General features: G+C 35.2%; 1 protein-coding gene across 1 annotated transcript; it reads left to right on the top strand.

Annotated features, from left to right (window-relative positions):
• The first annotated feature begins 4,577 nt into the window (after window positions 1–4,577).
• LOC18111317 (uncharacterized) lies at window positions 4,578–10,699 on the top strand. The gene is made up of 15 exons (XM_024595924.2): window positions 4,578–4,938; window positions 5,018–5,090; window positions 5,254–5,275; window positions 5,381–5,459; window positions 5,577–5,609; window positions 5,980–6,128; window positions 6,306–6,462; window positions 7,291–7,531; window positions 7,664–7,905; window positions 8,492–8,755; window positions 8,861–8,971; window positions 9,480–9,704; window positions 9,783–9,986; window positions 10,091–10,267; window positions 10,365–10,699. The coding sequence occupies exons 1-15, from the start codon at window positions 4,579–4,581 to the stop codon at window positions 10,557–10,559; spliced, it is 2,532 nt and encodes an 843-aa protein (XP_024451692.2). The 5' UTR covers window position 4,578; the 3' UTR covers window positions 10,560–10,699.
• The last annotated feature ends 5,473 nt before the right edge of the window (window positions 10,700–16,172 follow it).

Raw genomic sequence — 16,172 nt, 5'->3', positions numbered from 1 at the left:
ATTAATTCGGTTGCATCCAGAAAGGTTTCTCCTTGGCACTTACGACAAACTTCATGCAAGAATGGGTGGTCCATTCAAGGCTCTTAAACGAATTGGTACTAATGCTTATTTAATTGATCTACAACCGAAGTTCCAGTTCAATCTTGTCTTCAATGTAACTGACCTTACATCATATCATGGTCCTTTACCTTCAGTTGAATCTACTGCTCCAGCAAATGTCCTTCATATTCAACCTATTACTGAAGTTGCAGATTCCATATTGACACATCAATTTGTGTCCATGCACAGAGAAGGCTATCATAAATTTTCAGTGAAGTGAGCATCCAACCATTAATCTGAAGCTGTTTGAATTAAGGAGGATGAACTCCAACGTCTCAATCCTCATTTACATCAAAATTACCTTCAACAAGTGATAGACATGCACTAACGCACACTGCACAAATTCAATATAACAAACCATGCATGCACTGTGTGCACATCAGTGTAACCACCCATGCAATGCACACCATGCAGCAGCTGTAACAACCAAGTGTACAATTCTATTAACAAATCTGTTAGCTTAAGTTTAGGAAATCTGTTAGACAATTATTTTGCTGTATATATATATACCTACATGATGAATACAAAGATTAAGCTTTCATCAATATCACGGTGTATTACTCTATGGTATTAGAGCATTAATTTTACTTTCTCAGCAATATTCTTCTCTTTCTTTATCTCCACGCTTCCAATGCCTGTCAATACCACTATCCTTAACACAAATGAATCTCACAGCATATTGATTACCATTAATGTAGCAGCCCAAACACCAGTAAAATTCACCTCCATAAATTATCTAGCATGGAAGCTTCAGTTCCAGACTCTCTTCATAGGATATGATCTTAATGGATTCATTGATGGATCACATCCCTGCCCAGCCACACCTATTCTAGGAATAACTACACCTAATCCAGCATACAATCTGTGGATCAGACAAGATCAATTACTCCTCAATACCATCCTTGGTTTTCTGTCACCCACAATCATGTCATTCATTGCTCAAGCACAAACATCAAAGAAAGCTTGGACAATATTAGCTAATACATATGCTAAACCGTTTCGTGGCAGGATCAAGCAAGTCAAGAGCCAATTCAAACAACTCATAAAAGGATCCCTTGGTGTCTCTGAATTCCTACAAACCATCAAAGCCCGAGCTGATGAGCTTGCCATTCTTGGAGCACCAGTTGACATTGAAGACCTCTCAGAATGAATTCTTGAGGGGCTTGGTTTTGAATACACAGAGTTAGCCAAGGCAGTCCAAGCTAGAGACACTCCAATCTCCTTTGATGAGCTACACGAAAAACTCCTCAATTTTGAAGCATCCATCCACAATACCAACAACACGGCTCAACCTTATTTTCCTACCTCTGCACATCTAGCCAATCGTGCCTTCTCTGGTCTAGGTCCCTTACCACACTCCACCTATTCCTCTAGCAGACACACTGGCTGGTGCCCAACCAACTCATATCATCCTCGATTTTCTAATTCTTCCCCACCTAACCCTCATAACTCTCGCCCCTCTCAGAAGCCATACCTTGGTTTTTATCAAATCTGCAGAATCCAAGGCCATATTGCTAAGTATTGTCCCTCTTACAAATTCATACCTGTTGCAACTCCTACCAATAACAATTCAGGACTGCTAAAATCACCCTGGCAACCAAAGGCGCATTGTGCTACCAATTCCCCTCACAGCAATTCCTGGCTGTTAGACAGCGGTGCATCTCATCATGTTACCTCTGATCTTAACAATTTATCCCTACATACTCCATACAATGGGCCAGACAACATTATGATTGGTGATGGCACGGGACTTCCAATCACACACTGGTTCTACCTCTCTTCTCCACGTATGTTACAATTTTCTTGTAATGCCTGTCATTGCAATAAGAGCCATAAACTTTCATTTTCCATGTCCACTCTTACCTCCACCCGTCCCCTTCAAATTATCTTTTCAGATGTATCGACATCCCCCATTCTGTCCTCTGATGGTTTCAAATATTATATCATCTTTGTTGATCATTTTACAAAATATATCTGGCTTTATCCTTTAACACACAAATCACAAGTAAAAGATGTCTTCCTTCGCTTCAAAGCTATCATAGAGAAACACTTCCATCAGCACATCCATACCTTGTATTTAGATAATGGTGGAGAATATGTTGCGCTCACTAGTCTTCTTACACTTCATGGTATATCTCACCTCACTACTCCTCCTCACACACCTGAACACAATGGTTTCTCTGAAAGGAGACACCTTCACATTGTGGAAACTGGCCTCACTCTCCTTGCTCATGCTTCCATTCCTTTACGGTTCTGGCCTCATGCCTTTGCTACTGCCGTTTACTTAATTAACAGGATGCCCACACAAACCTTAAATCTATGCTCTCCCTATGAAAAAATCTTTGGTTCATCTCCCAATTACTCAAAACTCAAGGTGTTCGGTTGCTTATGCTATCCCTGGCTTCGTCCCTATACCTCTCATAAATTAGAATCTCGTTCTAAACCATGCATCTTTTTTGGGTACTCTTTAACTCAAAGTGCATATCTCTGTTATGATCCATCCACGACCAAAGTTTTTGTTTCACGTCATGTCAAGTTTGTAAAATCCATTTATCTGTTACATCCACTTTTTTAGTTTGGGAGGGGAGTGAAGGGATAAGAAAGAAGAAGGGGAAGAAGAAGGAGAAACAGAGGAAGAGAGTGTCGGTAGAGGAGGTACGTATATAATGGCTTTTACCGATGGAATCGCTGACGAAACGTTCCCGTCGGTGATTCCGCCAGTGAAAGTGCCACGTCACTATACGGCTATCTCAGTTTGAATCCCTCGGTCATTCCGTCGGTAAAATCGTCTGAAAAAACTCCACATCACCACACCGTTGCATCTTTCCAAACAAACTGTATAGGCCGTCAGCGATTCGGTCGGTATATATCGACGAAATATTTCCATCGGTATATACCGACCGAATCGCCAACGGAGTTATTCCGTTGGTATATACCGACAGAATTGGAGACAGAATTATTTCCATCGGTAAGAATTACCGACGAAAAAAATCCGTCGGTAATTCCGTTGGTTTTCGCCGATTTTCTAGTAGTGACTCTACGTGTTGCTCACGTATCCTCCACTGATCAACTTGCTGATCTACTGACTAAATCACTTCCCAGAGTTCGGTTTCTGTTTCTTCGTGACAAGATTGGTCTCTCATGCCGAGCTCCATCTTGAGAGGGGATGATAAACATGCACTAACGCATACTGTACAAATTCAATATAACAAACCATGCAGCTAACCATGCATGCACTGTGTGCACATTGTAACCACCCATGCAATGCACACCATGCAACAGCTTTAACAACCAAGTGTACAATTCTATTAACAAATCTGTTAGCTTAAGTTTAGGAAATCTGTTAGATAATTATTCTGCTGTATATATATACCTACATGATGAATACAAAGATTAAGCTTTCATCAATATCACGGTGTATTACTCTCTTTAACAAGTTCCTTGGGAAGTAGGGAAGTTGATGCAATTTCAATGTGTACCAGGCAATAGAAACATCATGCAGCAGATAAGTGTCATTGGTTCTGGTTGAACTAAGTTAAGTTCTGATGGATGCAAACACTCAATGCAAGCCACCTTTCCAACGTTACACGTTGACAACAGAGAAGAATTATAGGTTGAAGTTTATCTTGTAGTTACATGTGATAATAGAAGTTTACTATGGAGTGGGGCCTTTGAAGTGTTTCGAGCCAGTTTGCGCACACTTTGATTAATATTTCATTTTAATCAAAGGAAATTATGTTGTTCGATTCGTCCAATATTCCATGCTTGTGGAAGTAGTAGTAGTCTGAAATCTTAAATCATGCATGTTCTCATCATATATAAATGACTATGTATGACTCTCTCCAACTTTGTCGGCAACAATTAATCAAGACATCAGCCTCAGTGCATAATCCTGATTGTTTAGTTCCTCTGAACAAGGTGGTTTCTCAGATGCCATTTTTTAACTTCACGCGGGCGGTGATTATTTTTTATTTAATGTTTGGTTTTATATTTTAAAAATATTTTTATAAAAATAAAAAAAATTATTTGTTTTACTGTAAATTAATATTTTTTAAATATTTTTAGATCATTTTAATATGTTAATATCAAAAATAATTTTTAAAAATAAAAAAATATTATTTTAATATATTTTTAAATAAAAAATAATTAAAAAAATAATATGGTACTTGAGTTATAAAATGACTTGAGTTACTACTGTTTGGTTATTACAGAAGGGAACAGAAGTATCTGGGAGCTTCTGCCTGATCCTAAGGAGAAAAGAAAGGACGGCCACATGTGAGATTGTAAAGGACTACAAGCGTCAGTCAGAAAAGGGGGAGGAGCTCCACTTGTCAAACAGAACAGGGGAGTTTAGTTATTAATGTTTTTTAAAATATTTTTTATTTAAAATAATATTTTTATATTTTTTTAATTTTATTTTTTTAAAACATCATATTAAAACAATCTATAAAAAATAATAAAAAATTAATTTAAATAAAGATGAATCCCAAACGCCAAACAGTCTCGCCACCGGGACCGAACCAACACTTCTTCCTTGTTAATGCCAACAAGAAACTCTCTTCGTTTCCACCTTCTTCTTCTATGCTTAAACTACTTCGACTCTCGTCTTCTCTTCTAGCCCGTCACTCTTTTAGTACAACAAGTAAATTATCTTCCTCGTTAAGAAGACCAACAAAGTACCGCAACTGTCCTTGTTCCTCGGCATTTGTTGGTCGTTTCCACACGCACAAGGTGTTGGCCATGGCTGAAACTACGTCTTCGTCTTCGTCTTCTCACGAGCATACTAATCGTCTCTCAGCTGAGCACAGTCCATATCTCCTTCAACACGCCCATAACCCTGTTAGTATATAAAAGAGATATTTGTATTGATTTTTGCTCGTTTCTTAATTCTCTTTTTCCTTGTCGAAATGAATTGAAGGTCAATTGGTACCCATGGGGCGAAGAAGCATTCGCTGAAGCACGTAGACGAGACGTCCCAATTTTCTTATCAAGTATTTATTATGTTTTCCATTCGTTCTTTCGTTTCTTGTTATTATTTCTATTATTATCATCATGATTTGCAAAAACTGGGGGCTAATTACTACTTAGTATGTAATCAATTTTTTTGGGTTATTTGGTCATGACTTTTTTTTTTTTTGTGCTTTCTCTTTGAAGTTGGATACAGCACTTGTCATTGGTGAGTCTGTGACATTTTTCTTTCATTTTCTAGTCCAAAATGCCTATCGAAAACTTGAATGAATAACTGATTAATTGTTTGGTGTTTATCCTTTGATGGGTGTAGGTGTCATGTTATGAAGGTGGAGTCTTTTGAGGATGAAGAGGTCGCTGAATTGTTGAATGATTCGTTTGTCAGTGTGAAGGTCTGTTCAAATCTTGATTGCTTGCATTAGTTGTTGTTGGCACTATTCATTTGTCCCTGAATTATCAACTTCTCTTAATGGTCTTGTTAATCACGCTAACATGTCAGATTGCCGCAGGTGGATAGAGAGGAACGACCTGATGTTGACAAGGTAAATAGCCTCTATCTTGACTGCCTTCCAGAGAAATAATTCGTGGCTTTATCCTTCGGTGGGTCTATTGTGTGCTGATTAATCTATGATAAAAGAGGTTCTCAAGAACCATGTGATACAATGTGCTGTTGAACTGCTGCTAAACTAGTTGTATGAAAAGTTAAAATGCCAATAATACCATGCTATTATATGAAAGAAGGTGACTGTAAAGTGTAAAAGAGTGTGTTTGTCTATTTATATTATTTTAGTTTCAGAGCACACTTGCATTTGAATCCGGTTGGGTTTGCTCGTATGCAAATAAATTTCAATGTTCTTCATAGATTGTTCGTTGGTTTCTTTATATACTAAGCAAATAGTTTTGATTTTCCAGGTCTATATGACATTTGTACAGGCATTGTATGGTGGAGGAGGGTGGCCACTCAGTGTCTTCATTTCACCTGATCTGAAACCTTTGATGGGTGGAACTTACTTTCCCCCAGATGATAAGTATGGAAGACCAGGATTTAAGACCATACTTAGGTGGGAGTTTTGGTTCTTGGACTTTTTTCCTTTCCTCTTTTCTGCAGCATGGCTGTTCCTTGACCAATTATGAACACATTAGATCGTCACAAGTTTATTCTTGCATTGAATTATGATTCAAAGTAGTATTAAAGGTTAATTGCTTTTGCTTAGTCTATTATTTCTCTATTATTTCAGAAAGGTAAAGGATGCTTGGTTCAGTAAGAGGGATACGCTTGTGAAGAGTGGAGCCTTTGCTATTGAACAGCTGTCAGAAGCATTGTCAGCAAGTGCAAGTTCAAAGAAATTGCCAGATGAGCTTTCACAAAATGCTTTGCATCTGTGTGCAGAACAAGTATGACTATTGCAAACTGCACAGTAGTCCTTTTTTATCTGACTTGGAAGGAAGAAATGCTCAAATATGAACTTCTGATTGAGCAACTGTGAGGAATGAGTTTGGTGTCTCTGACTCATTTTAATGCATTGCTAGAACCTTCTGAATTTCACTATTTTGGTTGTTGACTTGACTAAAATTTGATGCATAAAAGATCTTAAAGAGTTAGATATTAGGCCCTGTTTGGCAGTGAGGCCGGGGATGGATCTCCCCGTTGCACTTCTTCTGCCTGCTTGGTGTTTCTGTAACATGGCAAGGAACATAGATTAGCTTTTCATAGAATATTAATTTGATGCTTCTTGGTGTCTTGTAGTATTTTTTTCTTTCTTTCTTCAACTGTTATCACCAAGCCACTTTCTTAGTCTTTTCAAGATTGTATCAATATCCACATTTTATTTACTGAATAATGTTTCTGTCATCCTAACACAGACTATTATCATGGATATAAATGGAGCTTTCTTGCATCAATTGTTGTCTTGCAGCAACTCTTTTTTTCCCTCCCTTATAGCAACATTAAAAGCAGACATCAAAACTTTTATATGTATACCAACATTGCACCCTTTTAGCACTTTTCAGTTGCCATTTTCATGGGTTTGTGTGTTGATTTGTTTTTATAGATGCTAAAAAAACATATTTCTGTTGTACTTGGCTGCTGCTGCTTGCTTTCACAAATTATGATCAGTTAAGAGGACTCAGGGAATGCATAGGACCATGGCATTGTTTTACATAAAACTCTTGATGAGGCACCATTTTATTGCCTTTTTTTTAATTCTCTTAACTACATTGCAGCTTTCTCAAAGCTATGATTCACGATATGGAGGGTTTGGATCTGCCCCAAAGTTTCCTAGACCGGTTGAGATCCAATTGATGCTTTACCATTCAAAAAAATTGGATGATGCTGGAAATTACAGTGAATCAAAGAAAGGTCTGCAGATGGTTTTCTTTACCTTGCAATGCATGGCAAGGGGAGGCATTCATGATCATATTGGAGGTGGTTTCCACAGATATAGTGTGGATGAACGCTGGCATGGTTGGTTTGTCTTTAAAACGATAGTTATTTCCTAAAGAATTGCTTAATTCAAAATTACTGGCATTCTGTTGTGGTTTTCTGCATTTTGAGTAGTTGTATATGGAATGTTGAAACTGTAGTATTTTCTTGCAGTTCCTCATTTTGAGAAAATGCTGTATGATCAAGGCCAACTTGTTAATGTTTACTTGGATGCCTTTTCCATTACCAATGATGTCTTCTATTCAAGTCTATCCCGTGATATTCTTGATTATTTGAGGAGAGACATGATTGGACCAGAAGGTGAAATATTTTCAGCAGAGGATGCTGATAGTGCTGAGCGTGAAGATGCCAAAAAGAAAAAGGAAGGAGCCTTTTACATATGGACCAGTCAAGAGGTTTCTTATCATCATCATTTTGGTCTTCATTTCATTTTGATTGGTTTGATTTCTCATCATGTAAAATCTAGCAGCACATCTGTTAATTTACTGATTTGTCAACTGCATCTGGAACTTTTGTCAACTGCATCTGGAACTTATATCAACTGCATCTTGATAGTTCTAAATTGATGATGCTGACATTTGGAACTTATATCAACTGCATCTTGCAAAGTATTCTTATACCACAATTTGATAGGCTTATGTCATGTACATGCTCTCTTTTTTTAAAAAAAAAATACTATATAACTGAAGTCTTAATTCCCCTTCTCGGATTGAGATACTATTAGCCTTAGTCATATCTGCATCTTCCTGGTTAAAGATCAAGGTAGTATAGCTTTGTCCTAAATTTCATAGCATGAGCAGTGGATTTCTATTGTGAGTTACCCTGATTCTGTAAAACTTATCTTTCATTGAAAGATGAAATTATATATACTTTTATCCATTCTCTATGAAGTTTTCTTAAAAATGAATGCTGGGAGATTCATTTAACTTGCATTAACCTCTACTAATTCTGATTTTTCTACATGTTTTCCCCCTCTTTAAGATTGATGACCTCCTTGGAGAGCATGCAACTCTTTTTAAGGACCACTATTATGTAAAGCCTCTGGGGAACTGTGACCTTTCTAGAATGAGTGATCCACAAGATGAATTTAAGGGGAAAAATGTGCTCATTGAATTAACTGATACTTCAGCACCGGCAAAAAAATATGGCCTGCCTCTTGAAAAATATCTTGATATTCTGGGTGAGTGCAGGCAAAAGCTTTTTGATGCAAGATCCAGAGGACCAAGGCCACATTTAGATGATAAGGTTTGTCATTATCTGTTTAAAAGAAGGCATGGATTGTATAGAAATATTTCTTAATCTTTAGCTTTTCTGTTGTATGCACACTTTAACGGACTAGGTGCTTGCTAGGTAATTGTCTCCTGGAATGGACTTGCAATTTCATCTCTTGCAAGAGCTTCCAAAATCCTTATGGGCGAAGCAGAGGGCACAAAATACAACTTCCCGGTTGTTGGTTGTGATGTAAGATTTTAACATCTTTGGCTAGCCAGGTTAACTTAGAATTATTGTACAATTACCAACATGTTCTAACTTTCTAAGCCAAGTTTGATGTAATTATCATGCTTCTTTGTTATTCTTTAAGCATTTCCTTATCATGTCTAGATTTTGACCATGGTGTGAGGATAAAAAAACAGTTTCTTACTCTCATTTATCCTGCTTATGGAAAACTTCTACATGTAATCATATTATTCTGAACATCAATTTTAAACAAAGGCCTGTCTTCTGGAAGGTCTATGCATTCAATCATCATCATTTTGGTGTATTTTTTGTGTTACCGAGTATTGGATTTCTTGTACCTTCTAGGCATCTGTTCTGCTGGGCTCTGTCAGTCTTGATATGTAGCCATAAGTACTGATCTGTGGAAAATCACTCTAGGGCAGTTGAAGTATTCTTGGCATGATATGTGGTGTGTGGTTGACTTTTTTATTTGATCATGACTAATAATTTTGCATGTTCCATTGAATTCCAGCCCAAGGAATACATGACTGCTGCAGAGAAGGCAGCGTCTTTCATCAGAAGGCATCTTTATAATGAACAAGCTCACAGGCTAGAGCACAGCTTTAGGAATGGTCCGTCTAAAGCACCTGGATTTTTAGATGATTATGCATTTCTAATTTCTGGGTTGCTGGATCTTTATGAGGTGGGTGGCGGGATCCATTGGCTAGTGTGGGCAACCGAACTACAGAATAAACAGGTAAAAGAATCAGAGTTCATCTCCCTGAGATAAATAGTGAGCCAATTGTTCTCGTGTTTTTAAGAGTTATTTTTCCAGGATGAATTATTTCTCGACAGAGAGGGAGGAGGCTATTTTAATACCCCAGGAGAAGATCCTTCAGTTCTCCTACGAGTAAAGGAAGACCATGATGGTGCTGAGCCCTCAGGAAATTCAGTTTCGGCAATAAATCTCATAAGATTGGCCTCTATGATGACTGGCAGCAAGTCTGAGTATTACAGGCAGAATGCTGAGCATCTTCTGGTATGCTGTTGCTTCACTTACAAGCGTTTCTTGGGGAAAGACTAGTGTTTACAACTCGAGTACTCAATGTGTTAGCATAATAAATTCATCCCATGGCGATGCAGGCAGTTTTTGAGTCGAGATTGAAGGACATGGCTATGGCAGTACCTCTGATGTGCTGTGCAGCTGACATGATCTCTGTGCCTTCCCACAAGCAAGTTGTCTTAGTTGGCCACAAATCATCCTTGGAATTCGATAAAATGCTTGCTGCTGCTCATGCATCATATGATCCCAATAGAACAGTAAGTAGAAGGGCTTCAATATCAATTCATGAACCCCATGTACTCTGCCTATGATTCCTCCTCTCTCTCTCTGAGATGCAATTATTGCCATTTGCAGGTGATTCATATAGATCCTACCGACAATGAAGAAATGGAGATTTGGGAGGACAATAATAGCAATATAGCTCTCATGGCAAGGAATAATTTTGCTGCAGATAAAGTAGTTGCTCTCGTCTGTCAAAATTTCACATGCAGTCCCCCAGTCACGGATCCCAAGTCTCTTAAAGCATTGCTTCTCAAGAAACCTACCTGAGGTGTAAATCTTGGTCAGTGAAGACTTTCAAAGTGTTAATTGTATGTGATGTATAAGACATACCTTTTTCGTGTTGTAACTAGATTGGTGAGCTATGTCACGATCAAATGTTTTTCAAAAAAAAAAAAAGAATTTTATTAGATTCAATAATTTTAGTTAATTTAATAATATTATGAAAAAAAATAACAACACATAAATTAAACAAAAAAAATTGAATTGAGTTAACATGTTTTAACTTTCATAACATGTGATCTTATATATAAGATTGAGATATTTTTATGGAAAGATTGAATTGAAAAAAATCAATTGTAAATAATAACAAAAAAAATATAAGTTAATTTGGGGTAATTTTTTAAATTTGTGATACGGGTTTTTGGGTTGAAATTATCCTATAAAAGATAAATTTGAAAAAATCATGAAAGAAATTTTCAATGAAAACTAATTTAAAACAAATCAAATAGAAATAAAAAGAATTAATGGCTAAATTTAATATAAAATAAAATAAAATATTGAGAGATGATTGAAAAACAAATTCAAATAAAAAATGATTAAAAAATAGAAATTAAAAGAATAAGAACCAAGTCTGATAGATAAAAAAAATCAATAGAGGATGAAATTAAAAAAAAAACTCTAATTTTATGAATTATTTAAAATAAAACAAATAGAAAAAAAAAACAAGGACTAAATTTCAAAGAAAAACAACATGAATGGATGCTTTGGAAATGTAAAGGGGCATGCGTGGAAATCAATGAGAAGAGAAAACAGAAGAAAAAAAGAGAAAAGATTGTCAGTGTCAAACCAAAAGTTTATTGGTCACACGTGCCGCCAAGAGATGGAGGGATTGTCGTGAAGATTCAAACTCTGCCATGAAAGCAGGTGTTTGGCTGCCTAATAATGTCTCACGTGCTGTTCAAATAGCGTGAACGAAGCCATGTGAACAATATGCGATTAACTTTTTAATATTAAATAATATTTTATATCTTTTAAAATATCAAATTGCTCGTGATCCAACTTGATAATAACAAAACAAACTATAATGAAATAGACTAAAACCCCCTGGATGAAGGTTAAAAATAACTTGAATTCAAAAGCAATGTAGTAATTTTATTATGCTATTGAAATGAAAAAGTCGAAACAATTCATGAATGACAGTTTAATATTTTTTGTTTTAAAAGGTATGTTAGTTATTTTATTGTGCAAAATACAACAAAAATATCTTATTACCCTTACCCCATTGCCAAGGTTAATTATTATTATTTTTTTGGCTAAGAAAGGCAAAATCATAATTATAGTGTTTCAATCCACAACCAATGAATCTAAACCTACTATAAAAATTGCTATAGTGAATCATCCATCCTTTGTAGTTTCTTTTATTTAATAAGTTGAACCAATCCAGAACAATTATAAGTAGCGTGCATTTGGTATAAGTGGGGCTTGTAGTTGCGATTTTAGTTGTAAAAATATTCGGTAATACTTTTGTTATAGAACTTCATTTTATAGCTTTTATTATATACTTTATCCGTGTTTCGTCGTGGGTCCGAAATTTATTTTTTCAACAAAAGAAGTTGTATACACATGCTTTTCCAATATGTTTTTGCAGTTAAAAATAATTCTACGTGAAAATCAAAAGTATATGCATATATATAATCAAATAAATCAAGAACTATGTATTAATAAATAAACGATAATAAAAAATAAAATTAAAAAAATTGAAAGACAAATGTACATCAAGATATTTAATCTCACAAGACGGAGCATTTACCCGGTTGTGTTTGCTAAATTTATTTATTAAAATAATTTTTTATTCAATCAAACGATAATAGAAATAGACACACACAATAAATTGATTGAATAAAATAAAAGAAAAAAAATGCTATGCAAGATTGCACATATTAAAAATATTATCCGAAAATAAAAATACTATTTTTATTCAGTCAAATGATAATAGAAACATACACACACATTAAATTGATTAAATAAAATAAAAGAGAAAAAAACACTATGCAAGGTTGGACACATTAAAAATATTGTTTGAAATTAAATATTTTTTTTAAAAATAAAATTCATCTATATAAAAGATAAAAAAAAATATAGATGAATTAGAAAAACCTTTTCAAAAATTAAATGATTAACCAAAAAAATAATTATCATTTAATAGAGGCTCTCAAAACAAAATAAAGAGAAGAGTATTAATTTAGATATAAAAAAATGAAAAAAAAAACATATACAAAAGCATTAATTTAAAACAATTGAAAAAAGCCAGCTTGCCTAGCCAATTTTGTTAGGTCCTGTGCAAATGGACACCCTTTTTTCTCTTTTCATCTAGGGCAGAAGACATGTCGTGTGCCCTAATTTTTTTGAGAAAAAGTTAGACGATGTGTCATCTGTATTGCTCAGTTTGTGGCCATTAAAGTGGTTGGAAAAACAGGGTTGATGGATTTTTAGACCCAAAAACCAAATTTTTAACCAATGTTTACCCAAAATATCATCCTAAAACCCGAAACCAAAAAGTTTATCAACATCAGATCTATTTTTACTAGGAACTTCAAGGTAAAGAAACCTAAAGTGAGCTCCCCTCTTCAAAAGGAGCAATTTAACACCAACTTCACACTATTAAAAAATCTACGAATACAAACGGATTTATCGACAGATTTTTTTCGTTGGTATTTTATGATGATCTTTACCGACTGAATTTTTTTCATCACTAACTCTTTCGGTATTTACTAACAGAAATATGTCATTGGTATATACCGAAGGAATCCTAGTCAAAATAGAAGAAATTAAAAAAAAAACAAACAATACGATGACATGTAAGTTTTTACAGACGTCGTTACTAATGGAATTACAATTGGATTCAAACAGGGAAACCCGTATAGTGACATGTCACTTATACTGACAGAATTGTTGATGGATTGACATACAGAATAATTTTATCGGTAAATTCATCGATAATATTTAATATATGACTTGACCCTCTCCCCTCCTCTCTCCTTCCCTATTTCTCATTCTTCCTTAATAAACCTCTCTGCAACAAAATAAATAGCCCCCCTATCCCCTCTCATCTCAACATAAGATGGAATAATTTTGTCAGTAAATTCATCGATAATATTTAATATATGACTGGCCCTCTCCCCTTCCCTATTTCTTCTTTTTCCTTAAAAAACCTCTCTGCAACAAAATAAATAGCCCCCCTATCCCCTCTCATCTCAACATAAGATGGAATAATTTTATCAGTAAATTCATCGATAATATTTAATATATGACTGGCCCTCTCCCCTTCCCTATTTCTTCTTTTTCCTTAAAAAACCTCTCTGCAACAAAACAAACAACCCCCCCCCCCCACACATCCCCCTCATCTCAACATAACTCATCCTTCCGCAACTTTTCTAATCACAACAACATAGCGTTCGTGTTCTGATTGAAATTTTATAGCAGATTTTCTATTTTAAGTAAGCAAATTTACCATTTTTTTTTTAATTTGAACACAATTTTAAAATGTTAATTTTTTATTGCATATTTTTATGGTATATGTATTTTGTTTGGGTGTTTACTTGTTTTATTGTTTTTTCTCAAACAAACTTGTTGTATGAATTTATGATTTTGTACATGTTATGGTTTGTTTTAGATTTTATAAAATTGTATTTGTTTGTAAATTGTTGAAACTTATATCGAATTATCAACTTATGTGTGTTGTGATGAAATAAATAATGGCTTGTTTAACGAGTCAATTTTAAATTTTTTCAATTTTATTGCTAAGTTGTAATTTCCATAAATGTGTACAAATTTGTATGTACGTAGATAATTGATAATGAATTAAGAAAAATATTAAAGTAGGTTGAATAATCTTGAGCTAAACCAATATTTTTGTAAATTTATTTAGTTAACGTAGTTAATTAATACATGTTGTCATCGTTATTTGATATAAGTTCGATAGAAGTCATGGATGATCATTCATAAATGTATCGAGATTCACCCCAAGGATTGTGGAGGATGAATTATTGTAATGAGATTTAGGGTTTTATTAATTACGCAACATCTGATCCGAGAAATATTAGTAGAGGTGGTATTAGGTGTCCATGCAAGATGTGTAAAAATAAAAAGTTTCTCGATCCAGATGTTGTAATGATGCATCTTCTACATAAAGGATTCATAAAGGAATACCTGTGTTAGTATGCACACAGAGAACCATTTGTTCCTCACGAGACCATGATAGAAAGGATGGTTGGGTCAACTTCTAGTGCTAGCAATATGCATGAAGATGTAAATAACAATAATAATTCTTATAGGACTATGGTTATGGATGCAATGAGAATGCATCAGGGTCATACTAGTCAATGTTCAATCATAGATGTAGAACCTAATTCAAACACGACTAAGTTTTTTGATGTTTTGAAAAATGCTAACAAACCATTATGGGATGGCTGCACAAATCACAATAAATTATTGGCTGTTGCACATATGTTTACCATCAAGTCAGATTATGGGTTGAGTGAGACCGGTTATGACAGAGTCGAATGGGCGAGAAGCATTTTACTGGAAGGGAACAGACTGAAAGAGAACTTCTATGCTGCTAAATCCATAATGAAACTCCTTGGTCTAGGATACCAGAAAATTAACATGTGTCCAAACTTCTGCATGTTGTACTACTTTAAAAATGTTGAGCTGACTGATTGCATGACATGTGGGCATTCTCGTTATAAACTCAAAACAGGCGGGGGAAAGACTCTTATAGAACATAAAAAAACTTAGATACTTTCCAATCACACATAGACTGTATAAGTTATTCATGTCACCAAAAACTGTTGAGTACATTACATGACACCAATCACATGATACAGTCGTTGGAGTGATGTGTATTCTTCCGACGGTGAAGCATAGAAACATTTTAAAAGTGTGCATCCTCACTTTTCAGTTGAATCAAGGAATGTGCGTCTTGGGTTATGTACAGACAGATTCAATCCATTCAGGTCATTTGCTACTCCTTATTCTTGTTGGCCGATTATACTCATGGTTTACAACTTGCCACCGGGGATGTATAGATTTTTATCTACGGTCATACCTGATCCTAATAGTCTGGGCTAGAATATAGATTTTTATCTTCAACTGTTGATTGATGAGTTGACGCGGTTATGGTCCTCCAAGGCTTTAACTTATAATGTATCGACAAAACAAAATTTTCTTATAAAGACAACTTTGATGTGGACTATCAATGATTTTCCAACTTATAAAATGGTTTCTAGTTGGAGCACACATGAAAAACTACTAGCATGTCTATACTGCATGGAAAATAACAAGGCATTAGCACTTACAAACAGGGGCAAAACATTTTTTTTTACTGCCACCGGCGTTTCTTGCCAACAGATCACAGGTACAGAAAGAACATAAATGATTTTTTTGTTGGTAAAGTTGAAAAGGATGTTGCACTCCCGTGTATTTCTAGTGAAGAATTGTATGACGTGGTGTCAGGGTATGGTGACATTGTGTTTGGTTTCCAATCCGGTAAACAGAAGTTTCTTGGTTCTGGTTTGACCCATAATTAGGTAAAGTTAAGTATTTTTTAAAAGCTTCCTTATTGGAAGACCAATCTCCTCCGTTGTAACCTTGACGTCATAC

This window comes from Populus trichocarpa, chromosome 2, assembly GCF_000002775.5.
Source record: "Populus trichocarpa isolate Nisqually-1 chromosome 2, P.trichocarpa_v4.1, whole genome shotgun sequence".
NCBI lineage: Eukaryota > Viridiplantae > Streptophyta > Magnoliopsida > Malpighiales > Salicaceae > Populus > Populus trichocarpa.
The sequence above is the reverse complement of the archived record's forward strand: the minus strand, read 5'-3'. Positions and strand labels throughout refer to the sequence as shown.

Coding starts and splice junctions, on each gene's coding strand:
- LOC18111317 (XM_024595924.2), top strand. CDS start 4,579: ATGAATCCCAAACGCCAAACAGTCTCGCCACCGGGACCGAACCAACAC. Junction 4,939..5,017: donor TTCAACACGCCCATAACCCT/GTTAGTATATAA, acceptor AATGAATTGAAG/GTCAATTGGTACCCATGGGG. Junction 7,906..8,491: donor ACATATGGACCAGTCAAGAG/GTTTCTTATCAT, acceptor CCCCTCTTTAAG/ATTGATGACCTCCTTGGAGA.